General features: G+C 52.7%; 1 protein-coding gene across 1 annotated transcript; it reads right to left on the reverse strand.

The window, feature by feature from the left end:
- Window positions 1-2,000: 2,000 nt before the first annotated feature.
- On the reverse strand, window positions 2,001-5,182 carry HOXC6 (homeobox C6). The gene is made up of 2 exons (XM_070407724.1): window positions 3,910-5,182; window positions 2,001-3,183 (listed from the first exon to the last, which is right to left on the reverse strand). The coding sequence occupies exons 1-2, from the start codon at window positions 4,307-4,309 to the stop codon at window positions 2,876-2,878; spliced, it is 708 nt and encodes a 235-aa protein (XP_070263825.1). The 5' UTR covers window positions 4,310-5,182; the 3' UTR covers window positions 2,001-2,875.
- Window positions 5,183-14,110: the final 8,928 nt, after the last annotated feature.

The following is a 14,110-nucleotide window of genomic DNA, read 5'->3' on the forward strand; positions in this document are numbered from 1 at the left end:
GGTAGCCGGGACAACGAGCCCACAGCGACACCCGGTGCCTACTTGGAGAAATTGCAGCCTGGTGCGCCGGCTCCCCTTTCAGACCGATGGATTTTCTACCCTGTAGAGGAGAAGCTGGTTGTTGCTGCAACAAACCCCTGAAATGGCCTTTGAAATTGTATTTAATTTTAAGGGAAGAGGAGGCCTCGTTTAGGGTGCACTGAGGGGTTTTTTTGGTAACTGATAGACCTGTCCTCTTCACCCCCAGGGACTTCCAATCTTCAAAAATGGCTGAGGGAAGGGGACTTAAGTGGGGGAAGGGGCCTGCCCAGGTGGGACTTAGAGGGGGCTTATCTCAGGTTGGAGGTCCCTCTCTTTGGATGGCCCAAAGCACTGCCATTGCTGAGAAGTTGCCTGTCAGCATGGAAAAGTGAACCAAGCCTCTGGAGAGGTAGACAGGATGCCCAGGAGAAGTGATCCTGGGTGGGCAGAACTAGATGGGGGTGGGGTGGGGTCATGAGGCTGAGAGTACTGGGGACTCTGGGGTGAGCCTGGAGGTGAGGAGCCATGGTAGCCGAGTAGACCTCCTCATCATGTCAGAGACCCCAGAGTAGCAACAAGGTCATTTTCAACGTGTGTGTGTGTGTGTGTGTGTGTGTGTGTGTAGAACCAGACACAATGGCCTGGAAGACGGCTCTACATCCCTGTGTATGACCCTCATGTGATACCTATGTCAGATATTTCGGATAGAAAATAGATTTTAATTGTGGCATGGAAAAGCAAGATTCAAGCCTCCACAAATATATGGGCAGGGCAGAGGACAAGACCTGTTTTGTGCCCTATGGAGGAAAGGTCTCTGGACCAGGCTCTCCAGGGATTGAAATCCACAAGGTCCACAGGAGAGGGGTTTCTGAGCTACATGGAAGTGCGGGAAGAACCTGACTGGGGGTAGGAGAAGGGGGTGGGCAGAGCAGGCGCCTGGGCAACCTTCACAGCCCATGGTCAGGGGCTATGCAGCCATTCGGCCCCTTTCCGACCCCCCTCCCCAAGCTCCAAGTCTTATTCTTTCCTGCCTGCCTCTCCCCAGGAAATCCCCGCCCCTGCCAGGAGAAGCGTCCCTCCCGACCCCCCCACCCCCACCCCACCCCGCCCCGCTTGCAGGCGGAGGCGCTGGAGGGGGCGCTGGCGGGGATCTGGAAGGTCTGGAAAACTCTGACGGATTTTTTCTCTCTGGGAGACCCCCTCACTACCTCACCCTCTAGGTCCACTCAGGTTTCTCTGGCTGGGCTTAGGGAGAGAAGGCCTGAGCTGGGGAAAGACTAAGGCCTAGCTGCGCTCCTCGCCCGCGGAGTTTGAGGGGGGAAGAAAGAGTGAGGAACCAGACTGGGCTGGGGCTGTGAGGAAGAGGGAATTTTGTCCCAGCCACGTCAGGAGTCCCAGAGCAGGCGAGAGCTCAGTTTCCAGGCGTTCTTGCTCGAGATGTCCTTGAATCGCTCAGTCCCGGCGAAGGGCTCAAATCCCGCTGTCTTCTTTTCCCCTCCTCTCTCCGCCTCCGCCACGTTTCGCAACCATCGGCCTGGCGCGGGCAGGGGGCTGCTCGCAGGGCGCCCCCTCCTCACCCCGAGAGTGGGCGGGGGAGCCCTGGTGCCCTGGATCATGCTGCTTTTCTGGATTTGGGGGGGGTGGGGGGAGGCTTGTGGTTCAGAAGACCGACCCCAGACTGTCACAGGCAGGAAGAAGGCCTGTGTGGGGCTGGAGACCAAGCCGACCAGCCCCGGCGTCTCCCCGACCCCCATCAAAATCCCAAGCAGCTTTTTTTGCGGGGTGAGTGTGTTGCTTCGCGTAGGGAGCCCAGGAGAGGCCTCCCAGCCCGGCGGAGGGGCGGCCAGGCTGGCGCCCGCTCGGGGAGGCGAGGGCAGAGGCTGGGGGCTCGCAGGCTGCAGCGGGCGCGGGGCTCCGGGAGCGGTCCCAACTTTCACCCCAAGGCAAGGCGGGCGAGCGAAGTCACAGAAACCCCGATGTAAACTTTTAAAAATAATATCAGTTTTATTAAATATTCGGGGACGGATCCAGAGGTCGGATTTATACAGGAGGGTAACACGAGGGGATTTTTTAAAATTTATTATTTTTTTCTCCTACTGGCTAAACAAACGTCATTCACTTTTTTTCTCTTTTTGTAATTTTCCCTCTCTTTTTTTTTTTTTCCTTTTTAAGATGGGATAGGAACACGGACGGTGCTAAACATAAATATAAATACAGAGACCACAAATACAGCTAAAAATATTCACACAGAAACGGTCACAGTTTGTAATATGCCATAATGACCCCCAGGATTCTTTAAATACAATTCGCCTGGGCTGGGCATTTGCTGGGGCAGAGGGGCCGGGCAGGGGCTGCGGGGAGGCCCTGGGGGTGTCTGTGGGGCCAAGACGCGCCCTCCTTGGGCCTCCCGCCCTCCCTGCCACCAGGCCGGGCCCTAAGGCCCCGGAGTGGAGGCCCCGGGCCCGGGAGCCGGCTCTCTGCGCAGGGGCGGGAGGGGGCGCCGAGGGGGTGGGAGGCCAAGTCCTCATTCGAGGGAGAACAGGGGCGTCTGAAGCGAGGTTCAGGGACAGAGCCCCCAAGGCCTGGGCGGGGGAAGGGGCCTGCAGACAAGCCGGGAGCGAGCTAGCGAGGGAGCGAGGAGGAGAAGGAGGAGGAGGAGGAAGAGGCGGCGGCGCGCAGTGAGAGAGTTTGTGCGGTGAGGGCGGGGGTCCAGAGTTTACTTTCAGGTCCATATCTGACTCCCTAATGCTCCTTAGGGTGCCAAGACACACCAGTTGTGCCAGCGATAAATACAGAGCGTGTGGTCAGGGGCGCTGGGGGGCGAAGGAGGAGGAGGGGGGAGGGACAGTCCCGGTCACTCTTTCTGCTTCTCCTCCTCTGTCTCTTCCCGCTTCTCCTCTTTTCCGCCCAGGCTGTCGGCCGCGGCCCCTCCGCCGCCCCCTGAGAGAGTGGACGTGAGATTAGATTCCTTTTTCCACTTCATCCGGCGGTTCTGGAACCAGATTTTGATCTGTCGCTCGGTCAGGCAGAGCGCGTTGGCGATCTCGATGCGCCGGCGCCGCGTTAGGTAGCGGTTGAAGTGAAATTCCTTCTCCAGTTCCAGGGTCTGGTACCGCGAGTAGATCTGGCGGCCGCGCCTCCGGTCCGCTCCGTAGCCAACCCCTGGAGATCCAGGCACAAAACACACTAAACACAATCAGCGAGGCGCCCTCCGCAGACAATTTAGCCCAGTCCAGTCCTGGCCCTCCCAACTGGACCAGCAGCGCAGGGCCCCTGCAGCCTGCTCCCACTCGCCCTGCCCCACCCCCACTCGGGGGACAGCCAGGATCCCAACTTCAGTCCCCCCACCCCGGAGGGTGGTGGGTGTGTGTCCCACAGAATGGTGGCAGGGCGGGGGGCAAGAACCAGGCAGAAAGCTGTAAATCTAAAAGCTGGTTTTTGAAAAATCCTCAACCCTGGGGATGAGGGCCCTATTTCTCAACGACTGAACTCCCCCACCTCCCCAAGCACCCTAGCTCCTTGCAAACTTCTCCCCCCACTTTCTGCCCCCTCCTTTCCCCCTCCCTGCTCCTCAGACTGACTCGACTTTGGGGGTTCCCCCACCCCTGCCTCCTCCCCTCACTCCCTGCCCTGTTTCTGCCCGCCCCCCCCCCAGCTCGCCTTGGAGCCCTCTAATCAGTCAGGGGCCGAGGGGGCCAGGCCCCTGCGAGCAAGCGGGAGGCGAGCAGAGGGGGCAGAAGAGGGGGCCCTGTCTCGGCGTCGGCGAGGAGACGAGCGTGATTGTTTTTATGGGGCCATAAAAAACTCTCTCCGCCCGTTCTTCTAGGGAAGCCGGTCATAAAGCCAGTTCAGTTTATTTAATTTATATCTCGGAGCTGTAAAACTCACCACTGTGCGAATTCATTCGCTGCATCCAGGGGTAAATCTGGATACTGGCTTTCTGGTCCTGGGGCGCAGTCCTGCCCTGCTCAGAACTAAAATCCTGAGCGATTGAGGTCTGTGTGTTATGTCCTAAGGTGTTTTGTCTGCAGTTTGAGAGCATGTCTTTCTCCTGGTAAAAGGAATTAGATCCATAGTCATACGGCCCCCGGCTGGAACTGAACACGACATTCTCCTGTGGCGAATAAAAGGGAGTCGAGTAGATCCGGTTCTGGGCAACAGCCGCTCCATAGGTCGAGAAATGCCTCACTGGATCATAGGCGGTGGAATTGAGGGCGACGTTGGGGAGGACGTCCTGGCCCCCGGCGAGGTGGCAGGATAAGGAAGGGTTAGTGAAGTAGGAATTCATCCCTTTGCCTTTACCTGGTCGGGCTATGATTTCTTTAATATTTATTTCTGTCTCCAGTTTGTACTCGGAACTAGATGGTTATAGGGACGGCTCCAATCCAGGACAGACAAAATGACAAAGTCAGCTGACCCCCTTCCAGCCAATCGCAAGCCAGATGTCAAGAAGGGGGAAAAAAATCGCTTCTGCTTCTGTTGATTCCCTAGTTGAGACTAAGTGTGTGCTTTGAAAGTAAGACTTGGATTTTTAAAATATATATACACGTAAGGGAGCTGATTTGGAGGTGAAGGAAGGGTGAATGTCCGTGAGCAGGGCCTTGGGGCCCAGGGAAGGAGAGCTGCACTCGCTCAGCCCCAGCTAACTTTGCTGTGCAGTGGCCAGAGCCAGGCTGGGGAATCTCTGTATTTTCAATCCGATTTCATCGTTTATATCTGCTCTCTTCTAAAATTACAACTTGATTTCTCCATGAGAGGGGCTCCCTCCCAGCTCAGGGGGGGGGGTCCCCAGAAATCCTACAGGAAATCCTGGTTTGATATTCCACGAAGTGATTCCTCATCACCAAACCAGCATTTTTTCCCCAATAATTTTTTAAATCAAGAGTAAGAAGAAATTCATAAACATGATGCTCAGAGGAAGGAGGGTGTGGCTGAGAGTCTTGGATGTAGGGGGTATGAGGGGAGCAAGTAGGTCTCAAGGGGTAAGGGAGAGACTTCAGGGTAGTGGCAGATCTGAGGTGGGCAGAGGGGCCAGGCAACTGCTTTCCTCTTCCCCAGCTCCCTCTGCCTCTTCCTCAGCACCCCCTTTTGGGGGAAACTCTGGCAGCATTTTTGCCTAAAAGGGAGAATGTATAAAAATACTATAGGAAAGGGAGGGAAAGAAGCAAAAGGTGAAAGAGAGAGAGAGAGAGAGAGAGAGAGAGAGAGAGAGAGAGAGAGAGAGAAAAGAAGGAGAAAGAACTCAGAGTCTTTCTAGACACATCAACTCCTGTTTATGTTGGTGAGAATTTATGATTTGGAGCCATTGAGGGCCGGTGGGGTAATTCACGTAAGATCCAGCTAGAAAGAGAAGGCTGGTGGAGCTCTGATGGACATTTAGCATCTTGCAAGCTCAAGCCCTTGCACACGTCAGAAGCCCCCTGCCCCCTCTGGGATCTCTACCCTGCTAAGGGAGGCACCCTTGGACCTGAGCTTTGAGGCTTGGAGATTCCAGCAAAGTGTTCCTGGGGAGCTCTCACACGAGGGTCAGCCATACCTGGTGGGGCCCAGACTCTCAGCAGCCCCTACCCACCCCCCTTTCTTTCCACCTTGAGGCTGAGAAAAAGGAAGAGAAGATTAGGAGAAGGCAGCTGAGTCGGAGGTTTCTGAGGGAGCCGCAGTGGGCGAACTGAAGCAGCGGAAGGTGTGCAGATGGGGTTTTACTCCTGATTAATCCAAACTTAATTTGCTATCCTGACATAGGCTAAAAAGACTTTGAGTTGACAAAGGAGGGGTGGTGGGGCAAGTGAAGAGAGCAATGGAAGCTCATATTTTCCCCTCATCATTTTTTTTTTGGGGGGGGGGGAGGACTGGCTATAACAAGGACCCGGATGTCGCCAGATTTTATGATCTTTTCCTTCTGTGTAACAAAGCGGAGTAATCAATGGGTAGCAATAAAGCCATAAACGGGACTATGCTGGGAAAAAAACTCGTTTATTCATCTTCTGTAACGTTAAGGTTTCCCTGGAGTGTCGCTGGGTTGGGGGGGGGGGGGGTAAAGTTTTTGAACCCAAAAGCAGACAGTGTGTAGGAGCTGGTGGCGACAACATGTTAGTTAATCCATGAAGCTCCTTACCGGGTTGAAGAGTCTTCCTGCCAAATAATTTGTGTTGGCTTTTGAAAATACAGGCTCAGTCCTTCAGAGAAAGGAATTTGCTGTTATTTAGAAGGGTAGGGGAAAGACCCCTTAATTACAAAGGTTCTTCCTCTTGGACCATACTTTCCTCTCCCCACGGAGATGAAGGTGAAAGGGTAGAGGAGGGTTCTTAAATTAAGAAGAAATTTTTAGATGAATCGTCTCATTTTGGGGTGACGTGGCAGGTTCACAAACACAGACACTAGCGTGAATTGCTATCCCCTCTAGAATCCAGTTGTCCTCCAATTCATGGCATGCCTGAACAGAGGTTTCCAACAGCTGGCTGGGGCTCCAGGCCCCCTGGAGGGCAAAAGGGAGAGAGAGAGGGAGAAATAGGGGCGGGGAGACCCAGGGGGCTGAGCTAAGGAACAAGTCAGTGCACCCCTGGACACGAGTAGCCGCTCTCAGAGTTCCCAGACTCATTTCTGCCCTAAGGGTAGTGGTGTAACACGTAGAACAGGCCAAAGAAAGAGTAAATTCCACCCCCCATTTCAGAAAGAGATTGCTAGAGGGATAAATCATGTCAGTGATATTTCCTGCAAGATATTAAATTGTTGCAATGTACAACAAATTGAATGATGGAAGATAGGACATCTTAATGAAGTTTTGCTTTCAATGAGTGTTGATTTTCTATGTATTTTTAAATCTCTTTTATGGGTGGGTGGGGGAAGGAAGGTCCTTGGAAGAAAGAAAGGGCTTCTGGGGAAACACGTACTGCAGCTCTTCAGCAAGGATGCCTGAGTTTCCTTGAGCCCCTCCTAAACCAAGTCTAGAGGGGAAAGGGGCCCCAAAGTTGGGGAGAGTCTCCTTTGGGCCTAAAGGCAGTGGGGGGGAGGGACGACCTGAGCAAAATCTCAGCCCCGGAAAGTTAAGTGTTTTATTACGTCCCTAAACAGAGGGCAGAGACTGAAAGGTCTCTCGGATTTATAATGAACAGAAACCAGCTGCTGGGGGGGGGGGGCGGGGGGGCGAGGCAGAAATGTTGGGAGGGGGAGAGAAGGGGAAGCAGAAACACAAACAATTTTCCCTAAAGCTTAAAGACTTTCAGCAAAATTAATTTCCACCACATTCTACCCCCTCTCCTTCCGTTCCTGAGGAAAGAAGCTTCCTTCTTTCAGTTAGATCTTTAATTATGCAGCTGAAATTTGCTGGAAGGATTCGCTCCAAGGGGGGAGAGCAGGTCAGATGAGCCCGATCTTCCCTCCATTGGATTACATTTTCCTCTTTTCATTTTATGTTAATTTCTTTCTCTTTTTTTTGGCAAAAGAACGACTGTCTATGGGGAGAAAGCTGGGACTTGGGTTTTTCTAAATATATTTCTATTTTCCTGTTAAATTTGTCTGAAAACAATTATGGAAACTCATCAACAGAAGCAAGAACAGATGTTTTATTAAAACTGCAGTTGAGCTCTGTAAATATGCACAAGTCCTAGGAAGGGGAGGGATAACTTGTTCTTTGTTTCTATAAAACAAGCCTGGAGAATCAGAGAACACCCCCCATCAGGCCCGCAGGTCTCGGAGTTGCTCTGCCCTTTCGGCCTCGGAAATCAGGCATTCCGAGGGGGTTTGGCAACAAGAGCAGATTTTTGCTTTGGGAGCTGTAATTAGTGGATTCAAAAACAGAATTCAAACAACACAGAACAGGAATAAAGGGGGAAAGTTGCCGCTTGCTGCTCCAGCCCCCTCCCCAATCCAAAACACATGCTTTTCACAAGCACTAATTATAGGAGAGAAACTTACTGCAGGCATGCCATGAGCCTGAGTGGGGGGCAGTCACTGGTCAGGAGTCCCCAAGGCTAAGGGTCTAATTGGAAGCTGGGCACTTGAGGGTTTCCCAAGGCTAGTCAAGCACTCCTACCCGGAGCCTCACCCTGCTCCAGGCCAGGGCCTGGGGGCCTGTGTGCCCCTGAAGGGGGAAGAGGGTGGGTGGAACTGGGCTCTGGCCGAGAAGGGATTTGTAGTCAGGCCTCACCTTGCTTGCCTTTGCTTTCCATTCTGCTCTGGGAAATATATTAATTTCTTAGGGAAGGGTATCTGAAGTGAGAGGGATGAGATCTGGAATTTTTACTTGGGAGCAATCTTTTCCAGAGGTCCTGCTAGTTTGTGTTCTGCCAGTTTTTTCTCTCTCCCTAGATCCCCCAAGTCTGCGTGTGGATGTCTGTGACCCACCCAGTCTCGCATACAGATACACACACTCCTTTCCTGGCTGCCTGCGCCACCAGCTACAGCTCGGCGCCTCCGAAGGCTGCTCAGGGACCCAACACTGGAGCCGCAGTACTCAGCTACTCAGCGCTCGGCCTCGGCCTCGGCCGGGCTGGTGTTTAGCTGCCTGGAAGCCATCGCAGCTGCCTGACCCACCCGCCAATTCTTAATTTCCAGAGCTGGAAGGAGCTGTTGCCCCACCGGCCCCTTTTGTGCCACTGGGCAAGGGCTGAAATCCCTCTTGCAGAGAAAGCTGAGTTTCAGGACTTGTTCAGCTCACTTCACAATCGCACTGTTTGGTTAAGACTTTGCTGTTCTAAAGCGACTGACTATTCACTTGGCCCCGACTGGTCTATGATTAGCTTTTGTATTTAAAAAAAAATTTTTTTAAATCCTACTCCAAATGCCCAGTGTTTTGTGCATGAACTCCTTTGATCTCCACAGAATCCAGAATAAAAGGATTGCAGAATCTCTCAGTCCACCACCAAAGAACCTGAACGCAGGGAACTGGGTCTGCTTGGAGACATCAAAGAATAGCTCACTCTAGGAGCCCCCCATTTCTCACAGATATGTGGGAGAAGTTGTCTGAGTACATACCTCCCCATATACACATTGCATTCCCAAATATGCTCCTTCTCCTTTCAAAGTTCAGGCAGGGAGACACTTGGAGAAAAGTGAAATTTGACACACCCAACCCGGAAATGGATTCCATCAGGGGGTGCTGATATTATAAAGGGACATGGCCCCAGCTGGCCAGCTGAATAAAATTGGGGGTCCACAGGGAGGGGGGGGCAAAGGAAGAGGCCAGATGGGGCATGTCAAGTGCCTGAGAACTGCCTCAAACACCTCGGAGGCCTGGGCTGGTGACTCCTCTTTCGAGTTAAGAGGTTTAGAGGCTGCCCAAGCTGCTTTTGTTTTATGTGTCATTAAACAGAGAAGAAAGGTACATGGAGGGGCTCTGCTAACTCACATCATATTTTCTCTCCTCTCTCTCTCTTTCCAGATTTCTGCCTGACCTTTCATTACTACCACTCCACTTAATGCTGCTACCATCAGCAAGCATCAACTCCCACATCGGCGTTTGTTTGGCTTCTCAATTCACTTCTCTGGCTGAAGGTTAAAAAATAAAATAGGTCTCAAGTATATCTGTCCCATCATACTCAGTCTGAGGCCCTTGTGGGTTCCCTCTGGAAGAAATCATTTCTGGCTTTTGTGGCCTGGCCCCCAAGCGTCCCAGCTCTCTCCCAAGCAGCTGATATGAGCTGAGGAGGGGGCACAAAGAGAACCTTCAAGAAAGGGGATGGAGCTCTGATCCTGAGGGGCATTTCAGGGAGGCAAAGCAAGTGGTTTGCTTGGTCCAGGAGGAAAAATGAAAATCCAAAATATTCAGAATATTTTTGGCCCCCAGAATGAGGCCAAAGGATTCCCGACCTCCTGGCTTCTCTTCTATCCCTCCACACTGAGCAAATACTGCTTAGACCGATTTTGGAGGTTTATGAGAATTATAAAATTCAAGAACATGGCATTTATGACGTCACAGTGAGTTGTCATGAGGAAATTGTAAATGTCATAAAAGTTATATACAACAGGAGCTTTGTGTGTGGGTGCCCTGCTTCCCCTCACTTGGTTTTCCTTTCCCCCTTCTTCCCCTTGTGTAAGTTCTCCCACTTGAAAATAAAATGTTATTATGTTCTGGAACAATAAGCCAACAATGAAACATAGTCCTCATTTCCCTATAAATAATTTTATCCTTTATTGTTTGCAGATTTGAAAGAACCATTTAATCTGTGCTGGTGAAAAGAGGGAGAGAGATGGGGAGGGGGGAATTAATTTCAGAAAGGAGAATATTACTTACTTCAATGATACTCTTTTAGGTTTGATAGCCAGGAGCAAAATTAGAGGCAAACCGAGCCGCCTCTCTGACTCTACACCTGGCGGGATTGGAAATTTATAGGATCTTTAGCGAAGGGGCAATTTAATTTTGTAGGATTTGCTTAAATTCACTGCTATTTTGGGGGGCTGAGGAGAAGGGAGGGTGAGCGACATGCTTTATCTAGCTTTACGAATCTGCCAACATTACCCTGATTTAAAACCCAACAACCTGTGTCTCAGGGAAAACTCCTGCAAAAAGGAGTGGGGGAGAGGGATGAGGGGGGCTCAACTTTCTCAATGACTGTGGCCACCTTAACCAGGCAGTTGCCAGGGGGAAGGAAGAAAAGCTGGAGGCAAGGGGAGGGCTGCTCAAAGTCTCTCTACCACCAGGACACTGAAGGTTTATGGTGTCCCCATAGTTCCCCCAACCCTATAAACAGCTGCCCTATTTTAGAACAATTTCTGCTTCCTCCCTTCAGAAAGAGAGAGGGAGGGAGGAGGTAAGAGCTGTAAGGGCTGGAGCGGGGTGCTGGAAAGGGGAGGGAGTCAGGATAGCACTGCACTTTGTTCTCCTGGGTGAGTTTGCTGGTTTGGCGGGTTTCAGACGCAGGGTGGCAGCAGACAAAACAAGTAAACAACTCCTCACAGACACAATAAACAGGGGCAGCTGCACCGCCACCGTGGCAGAGGCCATGGGCTAGGAGAGGGGCACAATTTGGGGGTAATGTCACACCGGCACCCAGGGGTGCCCAAGGCCTGAAAACCCAAGGCCGCTCTTGGTGCCAACGGAGAGAACGTGGAAGAAAGCTGCATGCCTCGGCACCCATAGCATGTTTGGACAGGAGAGCCTTGGTAGGAACCTGATCGCCTAGGAGTAGAGGAAAATGCCGCCAGCCCCTCTCCTGTCCTTACTTTCTTTTATGAGTTTTTTTTAAAAAGGACATTTCTATTTCCCCCTTGCTCTGTCTTTTCGTGGCCCCATTAGGGAGAAAGGCTAGGAAAGGAGGCTGGTTAATTGCCTGCGCTGGCCCACACTCAATGCTCCAGGCCCACAGGGGGCTAGACCCTCTGGCATTGCCCCATCAGCCTTCTTCTAGCTTACATAGCCGACTGGATTAAAACAAAGTCCCATTAGTAACCAGATCTGGGTATTTTGGGAACTTAGAGAACCCCTAATCTGTCCCACAGACAACGGACGCAGGCAAATCTTGGGACCGGTAAACGGACACAGTGAGCAAGGCTAGAGGATAGATGTTCACCGCACACCTACCCATTCTGGCAGGCCTCTCCAATACCCTAGCCCACAGCTGCCCCAGACCACTACCCAGAGACCACCGTACCAACTTCACCGCCCCAGCAAGGCTTTAAGCATGAGGGCCTAGCCCATTGCTCCAAGCAAGGTCCACATACCCCACGGAAGATTTTCTCACAAAATTCACTTTCAACACAGCTGGGTTCCCCTGGTAAAACAGTCTCTGAGTTGGGGAAGTTCAGGGGAGGCGGGGGGAGGTGTAGAGAGAAAGCAGAAGAGATCAGTATTTCCCCAGCCCAGCTGCTGGGACAGCAAACGTATTAAGGTCTGAGAAAGCCTTTGTAGTATCTGTTGTTGACTGGAACCCGCATACTTCAATTGCAGCACGTACACGTACACATCGTACACATTTCAACAGAGCACGCTCAGAGAGCCTTCTTGGTGCACCCAGTGTCTCCTCAAGCCCATGCCCACCTAGTGGGGGCTAATAAAATTTTGCATGCACATAAAACGGTGTTTGAGCGAAAATAGGCATGGTAATATACAATTAACCAATGAGGAAATATGAGTCTGTATATATTCATTCAAAAGTCTGAGTCTGTACATTTGAGCCTGTATAAATGTGTATAAAGCTACCAAGGCTGGTTTTAGAACACAACAGCCAACCCAACAAGGCCGCCTTCTCCAAACAAGGTCGCATTCTTCATGGGGAATCACAACTGTCAAACCAGGGAGAGAAAGGGTTTGCTCTGCCCACTTCTTCCTAGCTAGGAACTGGTGCATGAAATACAGCCCATGCCAGGGCTGACAAAGCCTGTGAGGGGCAGGCCTGAAGTGCCCAAAGAGTGGACTCCGAGCTAAATACTGGGGCTTGTGTTAGCATTGCCAGGCGCTAACACACACGTTCAGTGCCTCTGCCCAGGAGCCCTGGTGTGCAGAGTCCTTGAGCCAGATTCTATTCTCAGCAGCCCAGGCTATTATTAGATAATCACCCGAGTGCTCTCCTGCACTGAGGACCATGTCTACAGGGGATTTGCAAGGTGGTTGAGTTGCCACTGGTAGCCCCTCTAGTGCTTCTGTTTGAGCGCCAGAGAGGGGAAGAAGGAAAGGAATGAAAATCGAAAGTAAGGAGGGAAGGAAGGGGCTGGCGTTTGGGGCTGGCTTTATCCCCTGGCCAGACTAGAAAACTGGAAAACCAAGGCCCGTCGCTATGGCTATACTTTCTCTGCATCCTTCTGTCTCATCCGGAGTCTAGGGATGAAGGGCTTGGATGCCTATAGGACCCTCGTCAGGAAGAGACAGAAAATCAATTGATACAAATATTATACAAGGACATCTCAGGATGGTGCTATTAACCCGTCAACCGGAACCCTAACACCCTGAAAGCTCACCAACAGCACATTCTGTTAGATCCCCCCTGTCGCCTAGAGAAATACCCCGCCTTGCCCAGGCCCACCCCTCCAAAGGGAAGGGACCCTCTAATACCCCCATGGCCCCAGTGGCCTTCTTCAGAAACCCTTTCCCCAGGGACAAACAAAGGAGACTCGTGTGCCCCCCGTCCCCCCCTCCCCCCCAGAGAGCATGGCCATCTGCAGGGGCGGGGGCAGATAAAATGCAGGCGAAAGAGAGAAATAGAGGCCTCACCGGTCGGCGGGTTCCCACATTACGACAGGAGAAAAGCTCCCATTTTCAGGCCTCCGGGGGCCCCTCCACGGGCCCACTGGCCTCCCCTTGCCCTTTTCAGGTCTCACAGACTCGGGATCTCGGTGGCCGCGGCCTGGCTCCCGGAGGCAGCCCCGGGCCGCGCCGGAGCGGCGGGAGAGCGCGCGGCAGCCGGAGCAGGCGGCGGGCTGGGCCCATTTGGGGAGAGCCGAGCGCTTTCCTCGGTCGTAAACAAGGAACGCGAAATTAGCCCCTCGGCAGGCGCCTCTGCCGACACACAGTCCTATTGGGGGGGTGGAGGGAAGGGGGAGAGAAAATGCCATTTCTTCCCCCGGGAGAATACCTCAGAGGCCTTTATGTCGTCTGCGAAAGGGGAATTTTGGGGGGGCAGGAGAGGAAGGGAAGGGGATTGTGGGGGGAGGGGAGGGAAGATTCACCGTCAACTCGAGCCCAAGGGGTTTGATTTGAATGCAGTCGAACTATATTTTTAAGAATTTGATAAAAACAGGTTCTCCCCCTTCCCCCCCTTCCCCCAGGCGACGGGTCAGGGTTTAAACAGGAAATCGAGGAGCGATCCCCTCCCCCACTCGGGCTGGTGGAGGCCGGTCGGGCCCCTGGGGGGGGGGGGCGCTCCTGACTCGGACTGAAGGTGAGTCTGGCCCCCAGACGCCAGGCCTCCCGAGGAGCACGCGCCCCCGCTCCCCGCTCTGGGGTGTGTCCGCCTGGGCGTGCAGGCGTTTGCGTGCGCGTCGCCCTTTATAAACAGAAGCTCACACATATAGCGGCCGCCTCGGACCCGGGCCAGGGAGCAGGGCGGGTCATATATCAAATTGCAACACATTCAGGGCCACGTACATTTGGAAGAAATTAAGCCACTGTGTTATGAAACCATATGTGTCGGGTTAGGACTATACAACACGCCATTAG

The sequence above is a fragment of the Myotis yumanensis genome, unplaced genomic scaffold (genome assembly GCF_028538775.1).
Source record: "Myotis yumanensis isolate MYYU_CA2020_CCGP unplaced genomic scaffold, mMyoYum1.0.hap1 SCAF_3, whole genome shotgun sequence".
Taxonomy (NCBI): domain Eukaryota; kingdom Metazoa; phylum Chordata; class Mammalia; order Chiroptera; family Vespertilionidae; genus Myotis; species Myotis yumanensis.

Coding starts and splice junctions, on each gene's coding strand:
- HOXC6 (XM_070407724.1), bottom strand. CDS start 4,309: ATGAATTCCTACTTCACTAACCCTTCCTTATCCTGCCACCTCGCCGGG. Junction 3,184..3,909: donor GCGAATGAATTCGCACAGTG/GTGAGTTTTACA, acceptor CTGGATCTCCAG/GGGTTGGCTACGGAGCGGAC.